This window comes from Macrobrachium rosenbergii, chromosome 37 (assembly GCF_040412425.1).
Source record: "Macrobrachium rosenbergii isolate ZJJX-2024 chromosome 37, ASM4041242v1, whole genome shotgun sequence".
Taxonomy (NCBI): Eukaryota; Metazoa; Arthropoda; class Malacostraca; order Decapoda; family Palaemonidae; genus Macrobrachium; species Macrobrachium rosenbergii.
Genome location: NC_089777.1, coordinates 33359509 through 33381536, shown reverse-complemented (window position 1 = coordinate 33381536; position 22028 = coordinate 33359509). Strand labels below are relative to the sequence as shown.

General features: G+C 36.1%; 1 protein-coding gene and 1 long non-coding RNA gene across 4 annotated transcripts; one reads left to right on the top strand and one right to left on the bottom strand.

Moving 5' to 3' along the window:
- Positions 1 to 9368: 9368 nt before the first annotated feature.
- Positions 9369 to 11395, top strand: LOC136825470 (uncharacterized). The gene is made up of 2 exons (XR_010849350.1): positions 9369 to 9534; positions 10687 to 11395. It is a non-coding gene; the product is annotated as an uncharacterized lncRNA (long non-coding RNA).
- Positions 11396 to 12732: 1337 nt separating this feature from the next.
- On the bottom strand, positions 12733 to 21541 carry LOC136825468 (uncharacterized). Of its 3 annotated transcripts, none has more exons than XM_067081970.1 (5): positions 21445 to 21541; positions 18386 to 18601; positions 14138 to 15067; positions 13704 to 13803; positions 12733 to 13267 (listed from the first exon to the last, which is right to left on the bottom strand). In XM_067081970.1, exons 2-5 carry the CDS (start codon positions 18435 to 18437, stop codon positions 13201 to 13203), a joined length of 1149 nt encoding a protein of 382 aa, XP_066938071.1. In that variant the 5' UTR covers positions 18438 to 18601; positions 21445 to 21541; the 3' UTR covers positions 12733 to 13200. The 3 variants fall into 3 exon arrangements, with proteins under 3 accessions (XP_066938071.1, XP_066938070.1, XP_066938068.1); XM_067081969.1 differs by lacking the exon at positions 21445 to 21541 and adding an exon at positions 18981 to 19112; XM_067081967.1 differs by lacking the exon at positions 21445 to 21541 and adding an exon at positions 18953 to 19058.
- Positions 21542 to 22028: the final 487 nt, after the last annotated feature.

The following is a 22028-nucleotide window of genomic DNA, read 5'->3' as shown; positions in this document are numbered from 1 at the left end:
GAATGACATTCTGACATATGGTCAAAGGGTGCACGGGGCAAAAAAGGTTGAGAACCACTGATTTAGAATTTCATGATCTGGGCATTACGCCTTACTCAACCTTCGAGTGAGGTCGTCTGGTATTGTATACTTACAAGTTTTTTTTTTTTTTAGACTGTTCATAAGAGCGAGAGCGCCTACTCAGTGGCTAATAATCTGCAACATTGTTCACTTTCAAAGATATGAATGATAATAATCTAAGAGTTAGTTGTTATTCAAAGTTTATATTCCATTACTAAGCATATACAGCAGATAAGTTATTTGGCTAGCAACTTTGGGAAAGAATATAATCTCTTATATTCCCTTACTAAGCATATACAGCAGATGAGTTATTAAGCTCAACCCTACAATCTCTTATACTTACCTGGCAGATAAGAATACAATCTCTTATATTCCCTTACTAAGCATGTACAGCAGATAAGTTATTATATATCTTTGGGAAAGAATATAATCTCTTATATTCCCTTACTAAGCATGTACAGCAGATAAGTTATATAATCTCTTATATACTAAGCATTACAGCAGAAAGTTATTATATCTTTGGGAAGAATATAATCTATATTCCCTTACTAAGCATATACAGCAGATGAGTTATTAAGCTCGCAACCCTGGGTAAGAATACAATCTCTTATATTCCCTTACTAAGCATGTACAGCAGATAAGTTATTAGGCTCGCATCTTTGGGAAAGAATATAATCTCTTATATTCCCTTACTAAGCATATACAGCAGATAAGTTATTAGGCTCGCATCTTTGGGAAAGAATATAATCTCTTATATTCCCTTACTAAGCATGTACAGCAGATAAGTTATTAGGCTCGCATCTTTGGGAAAGAATATAATCTCTTATATTCCCTTACTAGCATGTACAGCAGATAAGTTATTAGGGCTGCATCTTTGGGAAAGAATATAATCTCTTATATTCCCTTACTAAGCATATACAGCAGATGAGTTATTAGCCACTGCAACCCTGGGAAAGAATAGTCTCTTATATTCCTTACTAGCATATACAGCAGATAAGTTATTAGGTTCGCATCTTTGGGAAAGAATATAGGCTCGCATCTTTTATAATCTCTTATATTCCCTTACTAAGCATGTACAGCAGATAAGTTATTAGGCTTGCATCTTTGGGAAAGAATATAATCTCTTTATATTCCCTTACTAAGCATGTACAGCAGATAAGTTATTAGGCTCGCATCTTTGGGAAAGAATATAATCTCTTATATTCCCTTACTAAGCATGTACAGCAGATGAGTTATTAGGAACCAACCCTAAAGAATACAATCTCTTATATTCCCTTACTAGCATGTACAGCAGATAAGTTATTAGGCTCGCATCTTTGGGAAAGAATATAATCTATTTATATTCCCTTACTAAGCATGTACAGCAGATAAGTTATTAGGCTCGCATCTTTGGGAAAGAATATAATCTCTTATATTCCCTTACTAAGCATGTACAGCAGATAAGTTATTAGGCTGCATCTTTGGGAAAGAATAGTCCTCTTATATTCCCTTACTAAGCATATACAGCAGATAAGTTATTAGGCTTGCATCTTTGGGAAAGAATATAATCTCTTATATTCCCTTACTAAGCATGTACAGCAGATAAGTTATTAGGCTCGCATCTTTGGGAAAGAATATAATCTCTTATATTCCCTTACTAAGCATGTACAGCAGATAAGTTATTAGGCTCTTTCATCTTTGGGAAAGAATACTCTCTTATATTCCCTTACTAACATGTACAGCAGATAAGTTATTAGGCTCGCATCTTGGGAAAGAATACAATCTCTTATATTCCCTTACTAAGCATGTACAGCAGATAAGTTATTAGGCTCGCATCTTTGGGAAAGAATATAATCTCTTATATTCCCTTACTAAGCATGTACAGCAGATAAGTTATTAGGCTCGCATCTTTGGGAAAGAATATAATCTCTTATATTCCCTTACTACATGTACAGCAGATAAGTTATTAGGCTCGCATCTTTTGGGAAAGAATATAATCTCTTATATTCCCTTACTAACATATACAGCAGATGAGTTATTAAGCTCGCAACCCTGGGTAAGAATACAATCTCTTATATTTTATATTACAGCCCTTACTGGGAAAGAATATGTACTTAGCAGATAGAGTTATTAGGCTCGCATCTTTTGAGAAAGAATATAATCTCTTATATTCCCTTACTAAGCATGTACAGCAGATAAGTTATTAGGCTCGCATCTTTGGGAAAGAATATAATCTCTTATATTCCCTTACTAAGCATATACAGCAGATGAGTTATTAAGCTCGCAACCCTGGGTAAGAATACAATCTCTTATATTCCCTTACTAAGCATGTACAGCAGATAAGTTATTAGGCTCGCATCTTTGGGAAAGAATATAATTTCTTATATTTTTTACTACATGTACAGCAGATAAGTTATTAGGCTCGCATCTTTGGGAAAGAATATAATCTTTTATATTGTTCTTACTAAAGATACAGCAGATAAGTTATTAGGCTCGCATCTTTGGGAAAGAATATAATTTCTTATATTCCCCTTACTGCATGTACAGCAGATAAGTTATTAGGCTCGCATCTTTGGGGCTTACATCATTTGGGAAAGAATTAGATTCTCATAATATTCCATTACTAAGCATATGCAGCAGATGAGTTATTAGGCATCTTTGGAAAGAATAACTTTGGGAAAGAATATAATCATTATTATATTTGGTAAATACCGAATTTATATCTATTACTAAGCATATACAGCAGATGAGTTATTAGCTCGCAACTTTGGGAAAGAATATAATCTATTATATTCCCTTACATATATAGCAGATGAGTTATAAGGCTCAGCAACTTTGGTAAAGAATATAATCTATTATATCCCCTTACTAAGCATATACAGCAGATGAGTTATAGGCTCGCAACTTTGGCAAAGAATATAATCTCTTATATTCCCTTACTAAGCATATATAGCAGATGAGTTATAAGGCTCGCAACTTTGGCAAAGAATATAATCTCTTATATTCCCTTACTAAGCATATATAGCAGACGAGTTATAAGGCCTGCAACTTTGGGAAAGAATATAATCTCTTATATTCCCTTACTAAGCATATATAGCAAATGAGTTATAAGGCTCGCAACTTTGGCAAAGAATATAATCTGTTATATTCCCTTACTAAGCATTTACAGCAGATGAGTTATTAGCTCGCAACTTTGGGAAAGACTAGAATCTCTTATATTTTATTACTAAGCATATGCAGCAGATGAGTTATTAGGCTCGCAACTTTGGGAAAGAATATAATCTCTTATATTCCCTTACTAAACATATACAGCAGATGAGTTATTAGGCTCGCAACTTTGGGAAAGAATATAATCGGCTATATTCCATCACTAAGCATATACAGCAGATGAGTTATTAGGCTTGTAACTTTGGGAAAGGATATAATCACTTATATTCCATTACTAAGCATATGCAGCAGATGACTGATTAGGCTCGTAACTTTGGCAAAGAATAGTTTCACTGCATCAGACATGCAAGCAGATTCTGGTTGGTAAAACTACTGCCAGTTATTCTATCAGAGTCATGTTGTGTATCTGTCTTGCACTGACTGGGAATTACCTCTCATGTATGATTATACAGAAGCGTGTAAGTATGCATACAGATGAGAATGGCACTCGTCTCGGCAATTAAGCAGAGAAGCTCTGAATCATATGACAGAGACCTGCGACATCAGCTGAGATATGATCTTGTTACCATATTTTTCTCTCAACATTAATTATTAACTTAGGATGGAGTGAGTAAGCCAATTTATAGTTACATTTTCCTTTCACTGCAGTGTAAGGAGACCAAAGCTGCGAGTCGAAGAAATTTAAATATCTTATTACATTTTTCTCCGCAACTGAGTAAATATAAGGCGTTTTACCATCACTTCATCTCATAATTAAGATATTTTTTATTTGAACTGAGAGTTATAAACATTTTATTAATATATTTTTCATCTATCATAAGAAGAAGACTTAAAAAATGAGTAGGGGATTTTTTAATAATTTTATTAATAAATTTTCTGATATGAGGAGAATTAAGATGTGAGCCGAGATCTAAAATTTACCGTTACACTTTTCCTCTCATTATGTAAAGTAGACCTAGAGTAGAATAAGAAGAGAACTGAGTTATTGTTACATTTTATGCTCAATATAATAAGAGGTAGACTTGCTGGTGTAACTGAATGCGATCTAGGTCATTCCACTATTGTAGTTTCCGCTCGGTGAAGGAAGAAAGCGGAACTGAGACATAGGAAGTCCGAGTCATTTTCTCATTGTGTTTTCTTATCAACAAATGAAGGAGAGTTGTGTTGTAAGCATATATACGGGACTTAATTAAATAATTTCATCATAATATTTTGCTAACGTTTGAAGGAGAATTACTATGTGAGTAGAGATCTAGAATTTTTCTTCACTGTTAAATTACTATCTCACACATTATCAGTCTAAAGGTCCCTTTTCAACGTTCTTTGTCTGTCCGTCCTCACTTTTTCTGTCCGCCCTCAGATCTTAAAAACTACTGAGGCTAGAGGGCTGCAAATTGGTATGTTGATCATCCACCCTCCGATCATCAAACATAGCAAATTGCAGCCCTCTAGCCTCGATAGTTTTTATTTTATTTAAGGTTAAAGTTAGCCATGAACGTGCGTATAGCACCGCTATAGATGCCAGCAACACAGGCCACCACCGGGCTGTGGCTGAGAGTTTCATGGGCCGCAGCTGAGAGATATGTTTAAAAATCTAGTCATTCAGTCACAGCTAATTGTTCCGAGCACCGTCTAACTGTAATACGTTCAGCCGGAGAACGAAGCATTAAAAAACTCACACCTGCTTCGTTTTTGCCTCTTTATCGTATAAGTATGTAGTACTCTGAGAAAATACTTTGTGGACCTTCAAAGTTTCGGGAGAAAGCGGTCCATCATTCCGACGTTCAGCCCTCGAGTGCCGACGAAGGGATTCCAAGTTTGCGTAACAGGAGGTCGATGTCAGTGAACTAGGAGTTGAAATATGAGAAGAATGTCTGATTACGTAACAGGACGATCTTTCACTCTTCAAGTGTAAGTCACGGAAACATAGCCTTAACCTCTGCGCGGTAACAAGGAAATGTATCTCAAGTGTAATCTTGGTTGTTTGAGCAAATACCCAATTTCTCTTAATCTATCCATTATTTTTTTCCTATTTCGTCTTTTTCTAATCCACGAATATCTTAGTTATATGTGTCCGTGACTTGTTTATAAACTTTGTGAACCGTTTTCCAGCCCTGAAACGTGTTGGAGCTGAAATTTCAGACCCAAGACCGTATGAATCATCAACTTGAATTTCTAGCTTTCTCATCTGCCATTCTCACTGGCTTTCGTACAATGCTCGCACTTCTTTTCCTCCTATAGAAGGAAGGGTTTTCCCCCTGATGCAATATTCTGTCAGGCGATCACGCGTTGAGACTAATTATTGTGATGTATTTATCTATTTATTTTTATTATTTTTACAATTGTTGGTGTACGGGATCACAAAAATACATATGTATCTTATGTTGGAGGCTGGTCATGGAAACGTGATTTAATGATTTAGTTCTTTTGAGTCAATATGTAATAGACACTTGCGATGCATGAACAAACATATATATATATATATATATATATATATATATATATATATATATATATATATATATATATATATATATATTTATATATATATATATATATATATATATATATATATATATATATATATATATATATTATATTATATAAATATATATATATGCAAACTTATTTATGCAAATATGTAATCAAACAAACTATACACATACACACACACACACACATATATATATATATATATATATATATATATATATATATGTGTGTGTGTATATGTGTGTGTGTGTGTGTGTGTGTGTAATATGATTTTGTATGTGTAATGTGTGTGTGGAATTATGACATACTGTACGTATCACTTAATATCGATTTTACTATACCTTGATAATAACTTAAACCCGAGTGGAATTATGACATACTGTAAGTACGTCTACCCCGCCCAGGATTCGGTCTAACACCGTATCTAAACTGAGTGAGTTCGAGTCTTGGCCTGGGCAGATGCGCTTATCAATTATAATTTCTCCCTCGGTTTAAGTTGCGCCAAAAGTATGGTGAACTCGATATTAAGCTATATTTGTGAGTTCAGAAAGGTAACGTATGTGTAAAACTTAATACACAACACACGCGTGCATATACATATGCATATAGATAGATAGATAGATAGATAGATAGATAGATAGATAGAAAACCTATATCAGAGTGATACGAAACAAAATTTGCTCAACTTAATCGCACTCCAGTATACACGGATAAGAACATTAACTAAACTTCAGTCAAGAGTGATTCAACAACTATCACCACACTGATAAAGGCAATAAACCACCAACTCTCATGGTCATTTTATAACACCATAATCGGTCTATAAATGTTTACAGCACAGTTGCTGAGACGAGACACAGAAGTAAAAATAATTTGGTTTCCGGAGAAAGCTTACGTACGGGAACTGAAGGATGAGTATTAAACCGGTATGTATCCACCTTCGTCAAAGTCCAGGGTATACTCAATGGGACGCCGTGTTTAGTACTAGCCCCTAGGGGATCAAAGATATCGTTTATTAATATATTTTGTCGACCAAACAGTGTAGAAATATGTGTATATAATACTTTTATCCCTGAGGTTCTAGTACTAAACATGGCGCCCCATTGAGCTTCCGCCATGTTTAGTACTAGCACCTCGGAGGAAGTGGATACATACCGGGTTAATACCTGAAGGAGGTTGTAAAGAATTTGTGTGGATCGTCAAGGGAGAAAAGGTAATAAATCCATACAATAAAATCCTTCTTGGGATTTGAAACGCCGATCACTGAATCTTCAGACCAATATTTTAACTGTAGCATTTATTTTCGGGCGATACTTCTTATTTATAATGAATCTCATATTTTTTTCTGTATATACTGTATATATATACAGTATACTGTACATATAGGGGGAAGGTGGGGCAAAACGGCGCATGTGGGTAGTATGGACCCAAGCCGTTTTCTTTGTTTCTTGGTGCTGCCACCTCATGGGAAGTGTATGTACTAAATCTTTGGTTCCTCAGTCAGCTGTAACATACATGCTGTTTGAAAGGTAGGTTTTGTTTCTGTGGAAAATTCCCCTGAAATTTTCAACACCACCTGATCTACTGGTAAGGGTCGGCTAAAATCGTGTTTGTAGGAATACCGTGACTTATGATTCAATGCACTTTTGCGCATTGCTTTAATATTATCTTGTGAATGAGGCCGACTAGAGAACACTGCACTTCCAGCCCCTGTAGTGTGGTGAGGTGGTTGTCAACATATTTATTGCCATGGGGGCAAAACGGCACTTTTGTGCCTGGGGTAAAATGGCACATCGGTCCATCTTGCCCTAAGGTGGTCTGTTTTACCTTCTGACACAATACGGGCAAATATTTCACATTTATATTAATGATTATTCTCAAAATAGGCCTATAGCTTCTGGGATTTACTATATCCTATAATGTTAATTTTAAAAAATTATTTGTTTTCTTGCAGACTTTCTATATTTATTCTTTCTTCGTAAAGTTAGGCTTTCCCTTTGCTGGCTCTAATTAAGTCTAGCACAATAATTTTTCACTTTATTGTATTTATTTATTCAGTTAAATTTCTAGTCACAAATATCAACAAAATGTATTAGCTTGTAAGTAAATACAGTATACACACACACACATATATATATATATATATATATATATATATATATATATATATATATATATATATATATACTATATATATATATAGAGGCAACTGGTTTAGGCCTATCGAATTCAGTTTGAAGTTCCAACTTAAGCTGACCACATTGTTAAATGTTTGTTTTTCCCTTTCTTTTTAGGTAGGCTTGTCATGCAAGCCAACGTTAACGTTACTTATCATTGCTAAGTAGTATGATAAGAAATCATTATTTTCAGTGATATGTAGCCAAAGATCAGTTACTTTCTAGTTATGAAAACTTAACAATTTTAAGTTGTATGCTGAATTCATTTCAGTTTCCTATTGAGTACATTTACTGGTACATTTCTATGTGAAAACAGATTTTGATGTGTTAACAAGTGTTTACTCATGAGGAACCATTTTGCCCCTATATGCCCGGGCCATTTTGCCCTAACCGTTGTACATAATGGCCCACCTGGGTCTATTTTCTTTTGTCAATTTTCTTGGGTAAAGTATGAAAACTATACCTTCCAAAGAGAGTTTATTTTGTTTATTGATGAATAAAGATGAGAAAAAATAACTGTCTTTATATATATTGCAAAGGGTTTTTAGAAATTTGACTCAAACCTTAAGTGTGCCGTTTTACCCCACCTTCCCCATATATATATTACATACATAATGAAAATAAGCTCAAGTACACATAATTAAGCACATATCTGTAACTAAACTGTTCTTATTGCATTTCCTGAAACTAATGTTTTAGGCTGATTTAGCACTAGTGATGTCACATTGTTATATTATTGCCATCTTCATTATTATTGTTATTATTTTATAATAATTATTATTATAATGACTAACAACACGAAACTTAAAATTCTTATTTCCGCTATGGCTGGCCGAAGGTTTATTTATAAAAAATGATGTTAATAAAATCATATCTAATTTAGTAAGGTGTGGTTTATAATGTTAAAGCAGAAACTCCGAGTCTCAAAATTGACGTCGTCTATCAGGAGCAGATTGACATTGTTTGATAAGGACTGAGTCAACAGGTTATCGAGAATGTTCGGTCTCTGTGGTCAGTTCCTCCCGGCGATGCGTCATCACACCGACCAAAAAAAAGTTGCTGGTTATCATATACTCTGGCTTTTTATTGATTGCGTTCTACAAGAATGGTATAAATTGATGTATGTATTTATATGTGTGAGCATTTGTTAGGCACAGGAATATTATTTATATAAAGAAATTTAACGTTTAGAAAACTTAATTATCCTATACTAAATCAGTAATGTCTCACAGCATATTGCATCAGGTAGAAGACGTAGTTTAAAACGAATACCATCTGGCATTATCTTTATTTAAACAAAATCTATGGGCTTAATGAAACCTGGCTGTTTTATGTTAGTTACTATTTCAAAATGAATAGCAACCGTCATAGAAAATCAAAGACGCGAATGAGGAAACGTTCAGCGTTATTACGTCAGCAGCGGTCGAGACATGACTGGCAATAAATAATCTTGCCTGGCAACATATAAATGCGGGAGGGTCGGTGCGGTTCACCGTAGACTCACCTATGCCGCACAGCTAGAATCACGAAGAGGGAGAGAGAGGACGCAGCTGTTTTCCTTGTGACATTGCGGACATATTTCGCCAATTTGCAAACGACACAATCATTATTATCGAAGAGGCACTATAGCAGATAGAAACGAACAACCATTTTACAGGTACGCATTTACGTTGGAAAACATTGAAAATGAACTACTTTAAATTGGACAGACGTATGTAGATAATGTACTTACTCTGCATTTGATAACGGGGTAGCACAGTCGTGTGTTTACACTGTTGTTGATAACTATAATGTTAAAGTGAACTGTATATAAGGACAAAACGGTCCCATGTCTATTCATAGTTACGAAAACATTAAATAACATTTGTTTGCTGTTTATTTTGGGAACTATTGTTGATGTATACAAAGGTCAGAGTCCATGTTGCTAGCCAGTTTGGCCTTATCTTTCAAGTGCCGTGTTTACCTTTGACATATACTTAAATAAGTTTAAGTTCCATTTGTTTACTAAAGGCCTAAAGCTTCAAGTATACCGTTTTATTTCATATCATGCATTAACATTTACTGATTAAATCGATGTTTTATTTATGGATACATACATAATCACACATATATATAGCAATATATATATATATATATATATATATATATATGTGTGTGTGATTATGTGTATAAATAAAACATAGATCTAGTCAGTAAATGTTAATGCATTATATGAAATAAAATGGTATATTTGAAGCCTTAGGCCTTTAGTAAACATGGAATATATATATATATATATATATATATATATATATATATATATATATATATATATATATATATATATATATATATATATATATATATATATATATATATTATATATATATTTGTGTGCGTCAGTGTTTGTGTTTATGGTTGCCCCCAACACCTACACGAATACTGTTTTATTAATTATTACATACATTTAGTGCTACACATTAAACGTTTTAGACTTTGTTATTATACACAGATATACAACTTTCTTCTTTTTGATCTTTTTTTTCTTCTTTCATGCATGGGGATAATTTCCTGTTGAAACTTGCAAAGCAGTCTCAAAGCACTTTCGAACTTCCTTTACTATAAGTATGTGAGCACGTCAGCATCAACAATAACAACAGGAATTACCAAAAAGATGACAGCTGCAGGCAGATTCAACCATCATTTGCTTCTGTTTACGTCTGTCGTAATTCTGTTTTGATCTCTCGGCCATTTAAACGAGTATTTGAACGTTGATGCATTAACGTACAGATTAAGGCTTATTACTACTAATCCTCTCCTAACTCTACAGAACCCAGAATGTTTACTCCGAAGTTCTGTGGCCAAACTTCCTCCTCCCCGGAGGCTTCCGGTCCCCGGTGGCATCACGGTCCAGGAGGAGGGCCTCACCACCACCACCACCCCCCATGTGGGCCCCATCACACACCCATGTGGCATCACCACGGTCACTGGAATGCACCACATTTTCACATGGGTCCTCATCATGGGCCAAGGAGACATCACGGTCCCATGGGACACCACTGGCCTATGGGGCATCATGGACCTATGGGACACCACGGGCCAATGGGACATCATGGGCTAATGGGACATCACCACCGCCATTTTGGAGGATTCCACCATAGAGCGTGGGGTCCCCACCGTCGTTGCCAAGATCAGCCATCCCAGTAGGCAGTGTGATCAGTCATCTGCTAATTATTATTTCTAAATTCCTTGAAAGAGAACTTAATTTTAATTATCACCATTAACGATAGACGAGCGAACTTCTTGAAATAAAAGCAGATGGGGAAATGGTGAATAGGAACCTAATTTCTCACGTATTTTGATGGCTGTGGTGATTTTTTCTTTGGTTGTTCATGTACAGCATAATTTGCATTCATCCACTGATGTAAATATTTTCATCACTTCATTCCCCGTTATATTTAAGTGTAGTTGTAGTTGAAAAGTTTACTTGGTAAAACTTTCAACTCTCCCAGATAATAAATATCTACCTACAAGTGTAATGGCTTTTTTCCTTTTAATTGCGATCAAACTGGCTCTTAATGGTCAATTGAGTGATGGGATTATGACCAATCATAGAACCAGGAACTATCATAACCTTTCTGTGCATTTCACAAAATACTAATTACAAAGAACTGCATCAAGCCAGGCCATGCTCCATCTCCTGAGTCTCAGAAACTTACACAACAGTTACGACAAGCTTACGTAGAATCAAGATACAACTGTGACTGGGAAGTTATGCTGAGGACTAATCTCACAGCTGGTACCCAGTGGGATGTGTATGACATTTTTCAGGGAATTTCCTTCATGGTTCCAGGTGTTAAATAATTCTCTGTGACATGTTTTCAGAAATTTAAAATTGATCTTTTATTAATCTTGTTCGTTACTCAAGCTGAGAGAAACGAATTTACCTATTTAATACTTTCAAATGAACATTTCAGAATACGAGAGCATAGCGGATATTCACTTAAAACGCAATGTATAAATACATGGCCTGCAATATGATCATTACTGTGTCTTATATCGAAAAATAAAAGAAGAGGAAGCAGAAAGTTTTCCAACGATAATTTACATTGACTTTTTGAAATAATGAACATGTCGGTTGAACTTTACCAAGATTTGAAACCAAATATTTATGTAGGATGAGAATGAAACTGTTGCTTCAGTCATTTTACCCGAGTAATGATGATTCCTTACTGAATTCAATCTATAAATGAGTATTAGATTTGTTCCAACATTTACAAATTCCGTGCACTCCGAGTTCCATAACCCTCCTTCATTCAAGGGGAGTTCCATAACCTTCCTTCTTTCAAGGGGAGTTACATAACCTTCCTTTTTTTCAAGGGGAGTTCCATAACCTTCCTTTTTTTCAAGGGGAGTTCCATAACCTTCCTTTTTTCAAGAGGAGTTCCATAACCTTCCTTTTTCAAGGGGAGTTCCATAACCTTCCTTTTTTCAAGGGGAGTTCCATAACCTTCCTTCTTTCAAGGGGAGTTACATAACCTTCCTTCTTTCAAGGGGAGTTCCATAACCTTCTTTCTTTCAAGGGGAGTTACATAACCTTCCTTCTTTCAAGGGGAGTTCCATAACCTTCCTTCTTTCAAGGGGAGGCTGGACCCCTTTTCTCGAGATCAGATCACACCAAGCATTTTTCCCCTCCAACCATTTTCTTCATCTGTCCAAACCTGGCTGGACCAAAGCCTTGAGGTTCTTGTTCAACCTCCCTTCCAAAACAAGAAGCATATTAGGTTGTATGGGTAGATTCTGTAAATGTCTCTACTATATGTGAGGACTTGACACAAAGATTATGTTCATTGAGAAGTGGATGTCAAACACGATACTTTTATCAGAGCTATATTTAAGAGTAGACAAATAAATTTTAATGATAAATATTTTGATTATATCATAGGTACAAATAGTCCGGTTGAATATAGGATAAAATACATATTTTTTTTAATGAATGTAACGTATTAATAATAAACCTGCAGGTATTCAAGTAAATTGTTATAGAGCATTGCCATTTAGAATCACGAAAATATGACTACCAGAGAATAGACGTGGAAGCTTTGTGCGTTTTACTGCTAAATGATATTCAGCTTGTACCATTCCATCTCTGTGAAATATGCTAGAGCACCAGATGATACGAGTTATCAAAAGCAGATGTTGATTTATTGGTATAGATTAAGCCGGCCTTATAATAGAACGGGCCCTTTCGAAACAATGATCCCTAAGTGATGCTAAATTGCTGAAGTGGATATAAAGCCCAACCAACCGAGACAGTGTAGGTGTTACGATGTTCCAACTTTCTCTAGAAACTTACTGGGAGAATGGGCTCTCCGTCCGGGCAGCAGAATAGTAAGGATCTTGGCAGAATCCTGAAAAGGAAAGTGAAATATGAAGTCATTGGTAATATGTTTATGGTTGAGGATTTTTAAAAAATACCAAAATAAATTGCTGTAATTGTGAGTCTCTCCATATCGCATTTCTGTATCGTTCTGTTTGGGAAAGGGGAGGGAGAAAGAGAGAAGGAAGATAGTATCAGGTCAAAATGGTTTTATTTTAAGTGAGGGTCGACTGAACAAGCTACCCAAGTTTAAGGGATAACTAATAAAAGAGAGAGCGAAAAAAGTCAACTCCTAGCCCTCCCTGTTAAAAGAAATATTATAGGAACTTGGGAAACTAGAAACATGAACAGAATTCTACTGGGTAAATAGATGAAAGAAATAGTGTCTGCACTTTCTTCCGGATGAAATATGCTACCATATCTTAATTTCTCATTTCTTGTCCTTGAAGTGATTGCAACTTTCTTACCTGCATACGCGCCCTCTGAGAAAGTTGACAGCGATGCTACTATCGGTCTTGTTTGTTAACGGATTGTACCCTTGACAGCTAGTCAGGTGAATGCAGTTTCCTGAAAAAAGACAGTTGACCTTGTAATAAAACAGTGTTGAGAAAAACGAACCTAAACGAAGTTAGATGAAGTAAAGTTCAAGGGAAGTCATGCAATAGGTTTATTTATTTTATAGTATGCATACTCACCCATACTATATATATACAGTATATATATACACACACACACATATATATATGTGTGTGTGTGTGTGTGTGCGCGCGTGCGTATATGATAGTGCTAGTTGAAATAACAACAGATAAAATTTAATATGAATATCATATAGATATTTTATATGGTACAGTGCTTCCTTAGTTTTTGTTTCTTTTTCAGTTTTGATAGAAAATTATCTTACCCCTTTCACCTAGTGGCGTTGTGCAGGGCTGTGGATTAGTATCAACTCCAGTACTTGAAGGTTCATCCGTATCCTCCATAACGCTGATGACCAGGTGGTCGTCTATGTCCCCAGCTGGTGAGGAAGGATCCTGAATAATTGCTGGTGTAGTATTCTGAAAGGTATCTGTGGAATCGTGCTTATCCTGAGCTTCTGATTCTTCTGAGACCGCTGAAGTTGACGTGGATATAGTAGTAGTAGTAGTTGTTACAGATATGGGCGGAGTCACAAGCGAATTCGTAACTCTCGATGGAAAGCCTTCGTCAGTCTGAGATGACTGAATGAAGGGCCTAACCCCTGCATTTGGGAGTGACTCTGTGTTAAGACCGACTGGTTGTGGCGTCACAAATGAGCCCTGGGGTACTTTTGTGTTTGTACTTGCGTGAGGGAGATCAGATGCAGCAACGGATGGTGGAACGGTTCTGCTCACAGAAGTAGGTTTTGGAGTAATTCTTGCACCACTTTGGTCCACCCTACCTGGTATCGAAAATACTTGCTGTGTTTCTGTAGTAGTCGATGTACGTGACGTTAGTGATGATTCTTCGTCTGCAACTGTATGAACTTCTGGGGATGAACTGACAGTAGAGGTGAAAGCTACTGGAGTTGGCTTGAGTGTTGGGGTTATTGTTGCTGGTTGGGCTGAAAACGACCCTGGAATTCTTGGAGGAATTGGTTCTAGACTCGAAATAACTGTTAGGTTCAGATCAGTCACAGGAGTTCTAGTAGCTGAAGGTAACTGTGCTTCCTGACTTTGTTGGATCACTTCTGTTTGTTTAACTGAGACAGCAGGTGGTATTGTGCGACTGGGAGAAGAACCTTGCAATCCAGGAAGTACTGAAGCTGATGAATTTGCTGATGACAGCAAGATCCGAACTTCATTTGGGAAAAGGACTGAAATGGGGGAAAACGAATGGTCAAAATGGGAAAAAACTGGATGTCGCTGTGGAATATTTATGGAAATAAATTCTCTTTAATCTTTCTACAGGTGACAAATATCTGAAAGATGTACAGAATCTAAAAGAATCATGCATGAGATAGCAACTGCTTGGAAAACTGATACAAGTATATCTGTTATTTATTGAATGCATAAAACATTAAAAGTAACAAGATTCATGCTCCACATACATTGCTATCTTTTTTTAAGGCTCAAGGTTTTAGTTTTTTGTAAAAGAAAACTATTGAGATGGCTCTGTCTGTCCGTCCGCACTTATTTTGTCCACCCTCAGATCTTAAAAACTACTGTGGCTAGAGGGCTGCAAATTGGTATGATGATCATCCACCCTCCAATCATCAAACATACCAAATTGCAGCCCTCTAACCTCAATAGTTTCTATTTTATTTAAAGTTAATTTAGCCATGATCATGCGTCTGGCACCGCTATAGGTGCCAACAACACAGGCCACCACCGGGCCGTGGCTGAAAGTTTAACGGGCCGTGGCTGAGAGTTTCATGGGACGTGGCTGTGAGATTCAGTCAGCATTATACGCTTTACAGAAAATTCGATTGTGCCGAAGTAACTTCTGCGCATTTTTTACCTGTTTTTATCTACAAATGAGAACTACTACTAACCATTTTTAAATCTCTAATGATACTTCTAATTTTCACTTCTTTAGCCACACAAGAGATTCTTTTACTGTTATTTTTCATTACTCTCTTTTACATGTCATCTCTTTCGTTCTCGCAAAAACAGTGAAATTTTTCTTCCTTCTCTAATCTTTCCTTCCTTTGCACTTTTCATAACTAATTTGCCTCACAGAAACTTCAATTTTATGTTGGATTCCATTCTGTTAATACCTAATTCCTTGGAACACCCTAATCTGCTTGCAGAATAAGATAAAAGATGTAAGAATTTTGAATTATTCAACACATTGTCCCATTTTCCACCGCTTTCTTTGTTCTTGACGCATATCGAAAAGGAAAAAACAAACAAGAGAGGTAACTGATGAAGGCAGACAACCTAATCCTCTTTTAAACCAGCAAAACTAATGCTTTCCAATTATAATTCAGGTCCGATCTTCCTGCAGACGTGCTTGCTTGAGGAGCGTAGCGCCACCAGCAGCCAGGAAGACATCTTCGCACTTTTGCAGTGAGCATGAAGAAGGAATTCCGGTGCTCGGCACTGTGGAACTTTAACAGAATGTAAATGTAGACGCCGTATAAAGCGAGTGTTAATTCGAAATGCGTAAGCACTAAGAACCATGATGGAATTTAAGAGATCATTCCTACGTTTAGTCCACCACTTTTTGCTGATGGCGCCATAAATGCTCACAGCCCAAAGAGTAAACTAATGTGGACTAGCAAAATCACATTCGTCTTTATTCACCATTATCAGACTTAGTGGATTTTTGTTTAAGCTGTAGCCCGTCAAATTCGTTACCTGTTCGTGTTTATACATTTCTTTTCTATATGACTCCCTTCCCGCTTTTTATTTGATTTTCAAATTTGTTTAGTGCGCCTTGTCTATTTATTTATAGTACTTGTAGGTCCCCTTTCATCTCTTACTTCGGCTTTAACTTGCTGTAGTCATGCTGTTTTTAATTTTCTGTAAAAGAAAACTATTGTGCCAGCTTTGTCTGTCCGTCCGCACTTTTTGTGTCCGCCCTCAGATCTTAAAAACTTCTGCGGCTAGAGGGCTGCAAGTTGGTATGTTGATCATCCACCCTCCAATCATCAAACATACCAAATTGAAGCCCTCTAGCCTCAGTAGTTTTTATTTTATTTAAGATTAAAGTTAGCCATAATCGTGCTTTTGGCAACGATATAAGGTAGGCCACCACAGGTTGTGTTAAAGTTTCATACAGCATTATACCGGGACCACCGAAAGCCAGATCTATTTTCGATGGCTTTGATTATACGCTGTAGCGGCCGTACAGAAAACTCGCTTGCGCCGAAGAAACTTCGGAGCATTTTTACTTGTTTAATCTAGCCATTTTTTCAGCAATATCTCCACTTCTTCTACACCAATACAAATTTCCGAGTCTGCCACAACTCTGAATCGATCCCTTCGTTTCAAGAAGCAACACTTAACGCTAAAATCATCTTCATTGACCAACTCTGTCAACACCTTCCATAGAAGTGTCATTCTGTGCCGTGCGTTGTCGCAAGTACAAATATTGCTAAATCATCTACGTCTTTCTACGCATACCTTACTTTCGAGTTCTACGAAACTGTATACGGTATGGCTCATAAATCAATGTTTTATTATCATTACTCTCCGGAGCACACCTTGCCATAGTTCGTAATGTACGCTTTTTTGTTGTTCCTGACCTGAATCCAAACTTCTTGTAACCAATATTTCCTGACTGTTTTATCTCTTGCAATCAACTTCTTTAACTTGACAATGGTCACCAAGAGTTTATTTATATTTTCAAAGAGTCTCACTAAGTCAATTTGCGCTCTCTCTCTCTCTCTCTCTCTCTCTCTCTCTCTCTCTCTCTCTCTCTCTCTCTCTCTCTCTCTCTCTAAAAATAAAAACCTGCTGTCATCAGGGGAAAGAGACTGTTGTGACACAAAAAGCTTATCATGGGAATCTCGTCCATGATTCAGCTGTTGTTAGTTGACTGTTTGGCAATTTCGTTTCTCGTTGATCCCTGTACACACACACACACACACACACACACACACACACACACATATATATATATATATATATATGTTTATATATTTATATTTATATATACATATACATATATATATATTTATATGTATATATGTATTGTATAAATATATACATATAAATGTTTATATATACACACACACACATATATATATATATATATATATATATATATGAATATATGAATATATGTATTACCAATATATACGCAATAATACACACACACACATATATATATATATATATATATATATATATATATGTATATATATTCATATATATAGATAGATAGATAGATAGATAGATAGATATTACATACTTGTGTAGTGGTCATGAGACTGGACATTCATCTGTTAATTTTTCTTATAATTTTTCTTATCTATAGGGCAATTCGAGGGTGAATGTTGTAGTAATTACCTATCTAAATGCACCCCACTACGATGAACAGATTGTTGTAAAAAATTCCATTACAAGTGAATATATTCTATTTCAAATAAAACAGCTTACTGACAGAAATAGAAATGAAACGGAATGCAAATTCACAGTAGGGTATTCAAATAAAAACAAAAAATAGAACTCAAATCATCACTTACTCTGCGAGCACGCTAAGGGCAGGAACACCGCAAGGCCGACCAACCGCTCCATCTTCAGGCAGTAAAATCACTGGGAGTCAGATCTGGTTCGTTAACACTTCCAAGGACAGGAGGAAGGAAATGGCTTTGAATAATAGAATCACCTGTAATCGTCGTACTTCATGTAGTTCTGTATTTTTTCGAGTGGATCAGTTCACAAATTGTCGATTTGGGCTTCTGCATGTCAAAAGAATCGCAAAAACATCTTTTAGATAATACTTCTTTCACTGTATTTTCAATATATATATATATATATATATATATATATATATATACATATATATATATATATATATATATATATATATATATATATATATATATATATATATATATATATATATATATATATATATATATATATAGGCCTATATAAACTAACTGATTAGATCCCGGGCTACTGTGACGTATTAATTTTGAGAAGCGCAGCCAACCCCTGACAATGAATTTTCAAACATCTGATCCTCTCATTATGGCAAAAACTATACAAAACTGACATCGACTGCTAGAGGAGCATCTTCACCTCACCTTCACTTTTTTTTATTAGCTGACGCACCTGTATCTTAGAAATCGGCTGAGGAGCTACACTGGGAAGTCTGCATCCAGCCAGTTGGCCAGACCTTTGGTTTCCCCCTAGCACGATGTTGCCATTCGTTTTCTTAATTCGATAACAGCCCCCTTTCGAAACACTTACATGATTCATTTCCTGTTTATATTCTGGTTGTTACTTCGTTCATTTGCACATAGTGGCTTCTACTAATTCCAAAGCTGAATGTATCCACGTGTTTTCAAAGTATCGTACTTCAGAAAATTAGAAGTTTGGCACCTCGTAAAACACAGCCCGCGCAGACAGCTCTTATACGTTCACAGGATTCTCTTGTGTCGTTACCTGATTCTTTGGTACGTTTTATTAATGATCTGCCTCGCCACCATTTTCCCCAGCAAATATTATTAGAAAAAGACTTTAGGTATGCTTTAAAGACTAAGTTATGCCTTCTATTATCAAACAAAGAAAGTAAAACGCACCTTGATGTTTTTCAAGGGAATAACCGACCTTCACATTCTACTGTCTTTGATCTGGGTATTCCCCAGCGAAAACGGAAAACCTAGAATTCTATGATGGGATTCCCCTGCGCTGTCGTATGAGTCTCGTTACTGGTAACATTTGCGTACTCTTATAGAGTACTTCGAAAGGGTATTGACCTTGAAAGCTTAAGCAAATAAAAATAAAACACGATAACACAGCTTACGAGTGTAAAAAAATTTAGATGAATTCGATAACGATATTCTATTAATTAAATCGAAGTGGATGATAATTAAGCGTAGTAATATTAACAATAGCCATTGCATAATTTCATTAGAAATTTTGGCCCAGATGGAATATTCTCGCCAAAGCGGAGGCCGACGGGAATGGCAGCTCAGTTTCCTTTCCTAGCCAATGCCTGGAGGAATAGAGGGGGGAAACGAGGATAAGAATATACTATAATTAAGAAACACAGAAGCAGAGCGAGAATGCCAGTGTTTGGTGGGTATTTTCTATAGGTTACGCGGGTACTTTAATTAGTCAAATTGAAACATAACCATGAAAAAGAGGTGTAAGTTTAAGACCTTTTACTTACGTACATATATTGGCAGGCAACGAATAGCGAACAGAAATGCACACACACACACACACACACACACATATATATATATATATATATATATATATATATATATATATATATATATATATATATATATATATATATATATATAATATATATATATATATATATATATAATCATGGGACTGGCTATTAAATGAAGTCTTCTTATGGTGGACTTGATTCTGTTTAGCAAAAATTCAAAGAGAGATGAAGTAAGGTCTAGGTAAGAAACAGTCAAATGTATATAAGTAACTGATGATATCATAACCTTGGGATTCCTAATTTCAGGAAGGTGTTTTTCGGGGGACTTACCCACACGTTGTGTCGATTCTAAAAACAACAATGACAACCGTCTTGTAAACATTTCGGTTAATGAAAACTATTTTTCATACATACGTCGTGTAACACAAAGTTTTGAATATAGTTCTGAAGTCGTTTTGTAAACTAGCGTCAAAAATAATGTCTCGTATGCTGCACAAGTTTTCTGATTCTCCAGGATGCAGTCAGAATCTCATGGATTTATCTCTAGAATATACTTTTGCAAACCATGCTTGGGCAAGGCCACGCAAGAGGCGTTGCCTTGTCGTACAAGACGTATGTTCTGAATAACTCTGGATTCATACTTGCTCTTTGAGCTGTAAACAACTAGAGTCACTAGACTGAACGTACATGGGAAGCTGGCTCTATGTTTTGAGGTGTGGCCTGGTGGCCCAAGGCAAGACCTAAGCACGAGAGAGGGTCATGGAGTGAGTGGTGGCCCACGGTCTAGAAAGACCCAGATCGGGTCCTTGGTCTATCTTAAACCTGCAGTGAAACGTTTAAGCAATGTTTGTCATTGCCTGATTCCTTTATGTGGGATCAGATACTACTAATTGGTTCGTGGGTTGGATTGGTTGGGTTGGCTGGATGATAGGCTGACAGGGTGGGCTAGATATTCAGCATGGGTGAGGTTAAGATATTTATTGCTTTACATATATATATATATATATATATATATATATATATATATAAATTGACTATTAATTATATATAGTAACTAGACCTTAATGAATATATTCTCTCTCTCTCTCTCTCTCTCTCTCTCTCTCTCTCTCTCTCTCTCACACACACACACACACACACACACACACACACACACACATATATATATATATATATATATATATATATATATATATATATATATATATATATATATATATATATATATATATATATATATATATATATATGCATGTTTGTATGTACGTTAAAGGAATCATTCAGGTTCACAGTTATTCTCAGAAGAGGCTCTACGCAACTTCTCAGAAAGAACGGTTGCCAAATTATGGTACCTCGCTACCCAGAAAATCCCGAATAGGTAACACCTACCTGGAGGCAGGAGGGCTTCCTATTGATGTTACGTCTTTCTCCGCTGCCCACAGAGCGTCCTGTCAGGACTCTGGCGTTGTGTGGAAGATACCGAGTGCGCCACTAAGTCTGCAACCATTCTCAAGGTATGGCATTATATTCTCGCCGTAAGACGATGGTGTTTCTTAAAAAAAAAAAAAAAGGATGAGATGAAGAAGAAAATTGTTTGAGTTTATTGACCAATGGAAATACTGGATTCCTAAATTATTTTTTTAAAAAGAGTTAATAAAGAAAAGCAAATTTATTGCGGTACGAAGATGACCTTAGATCACCGAGCCAACTTTTAGGAAAGCGCTGGAAATTGTAGTGGAGCCGAGCCACGAATACATTAAACAATGTACAAGGAAATCAAGAAGTTACGTGCATAATAGTTACGGTAACGTTGTTTTGATTTGTGAGGGTGGGGAGAGGAAGGGTTCGGATTTCGGGGGAGGGGGTGCGAGGGGATGCTTATTCTTTCAGAGAAGCACCAGCCGGCTTTCATCTCATGTGTGACTCTTCTCCTTTACGATAATCTCCTAGTGGGAAATGCATGTTATACTTAG

Excerpts from the sequence above, each read along its gene's own strand:
- LOC136825468 (XM_067081970.1), bottom strand. The coding sequence starts at position 18,437 with ATGGAGCGGTTGGTCGGCCTTGCGGTGTTCCTGCCCTTAGCGTGCTCG. Across the intron at positions 13,804-14,137 it reads AACGCCACTAGGTGAAAGGG|GAAACTGCATTCACCTGACT; the intron begins GTAAGATAATTT and ends GTCTTTTTTCAG. Across the intron at positions 13,268-13,703 it reads CTCAGAGGGCGCGTATGCAG|GATTCTGCCAAGATCCTTAC; the intron begins GTAAGAAAGTTG and ends TTTCCTTTTCAG.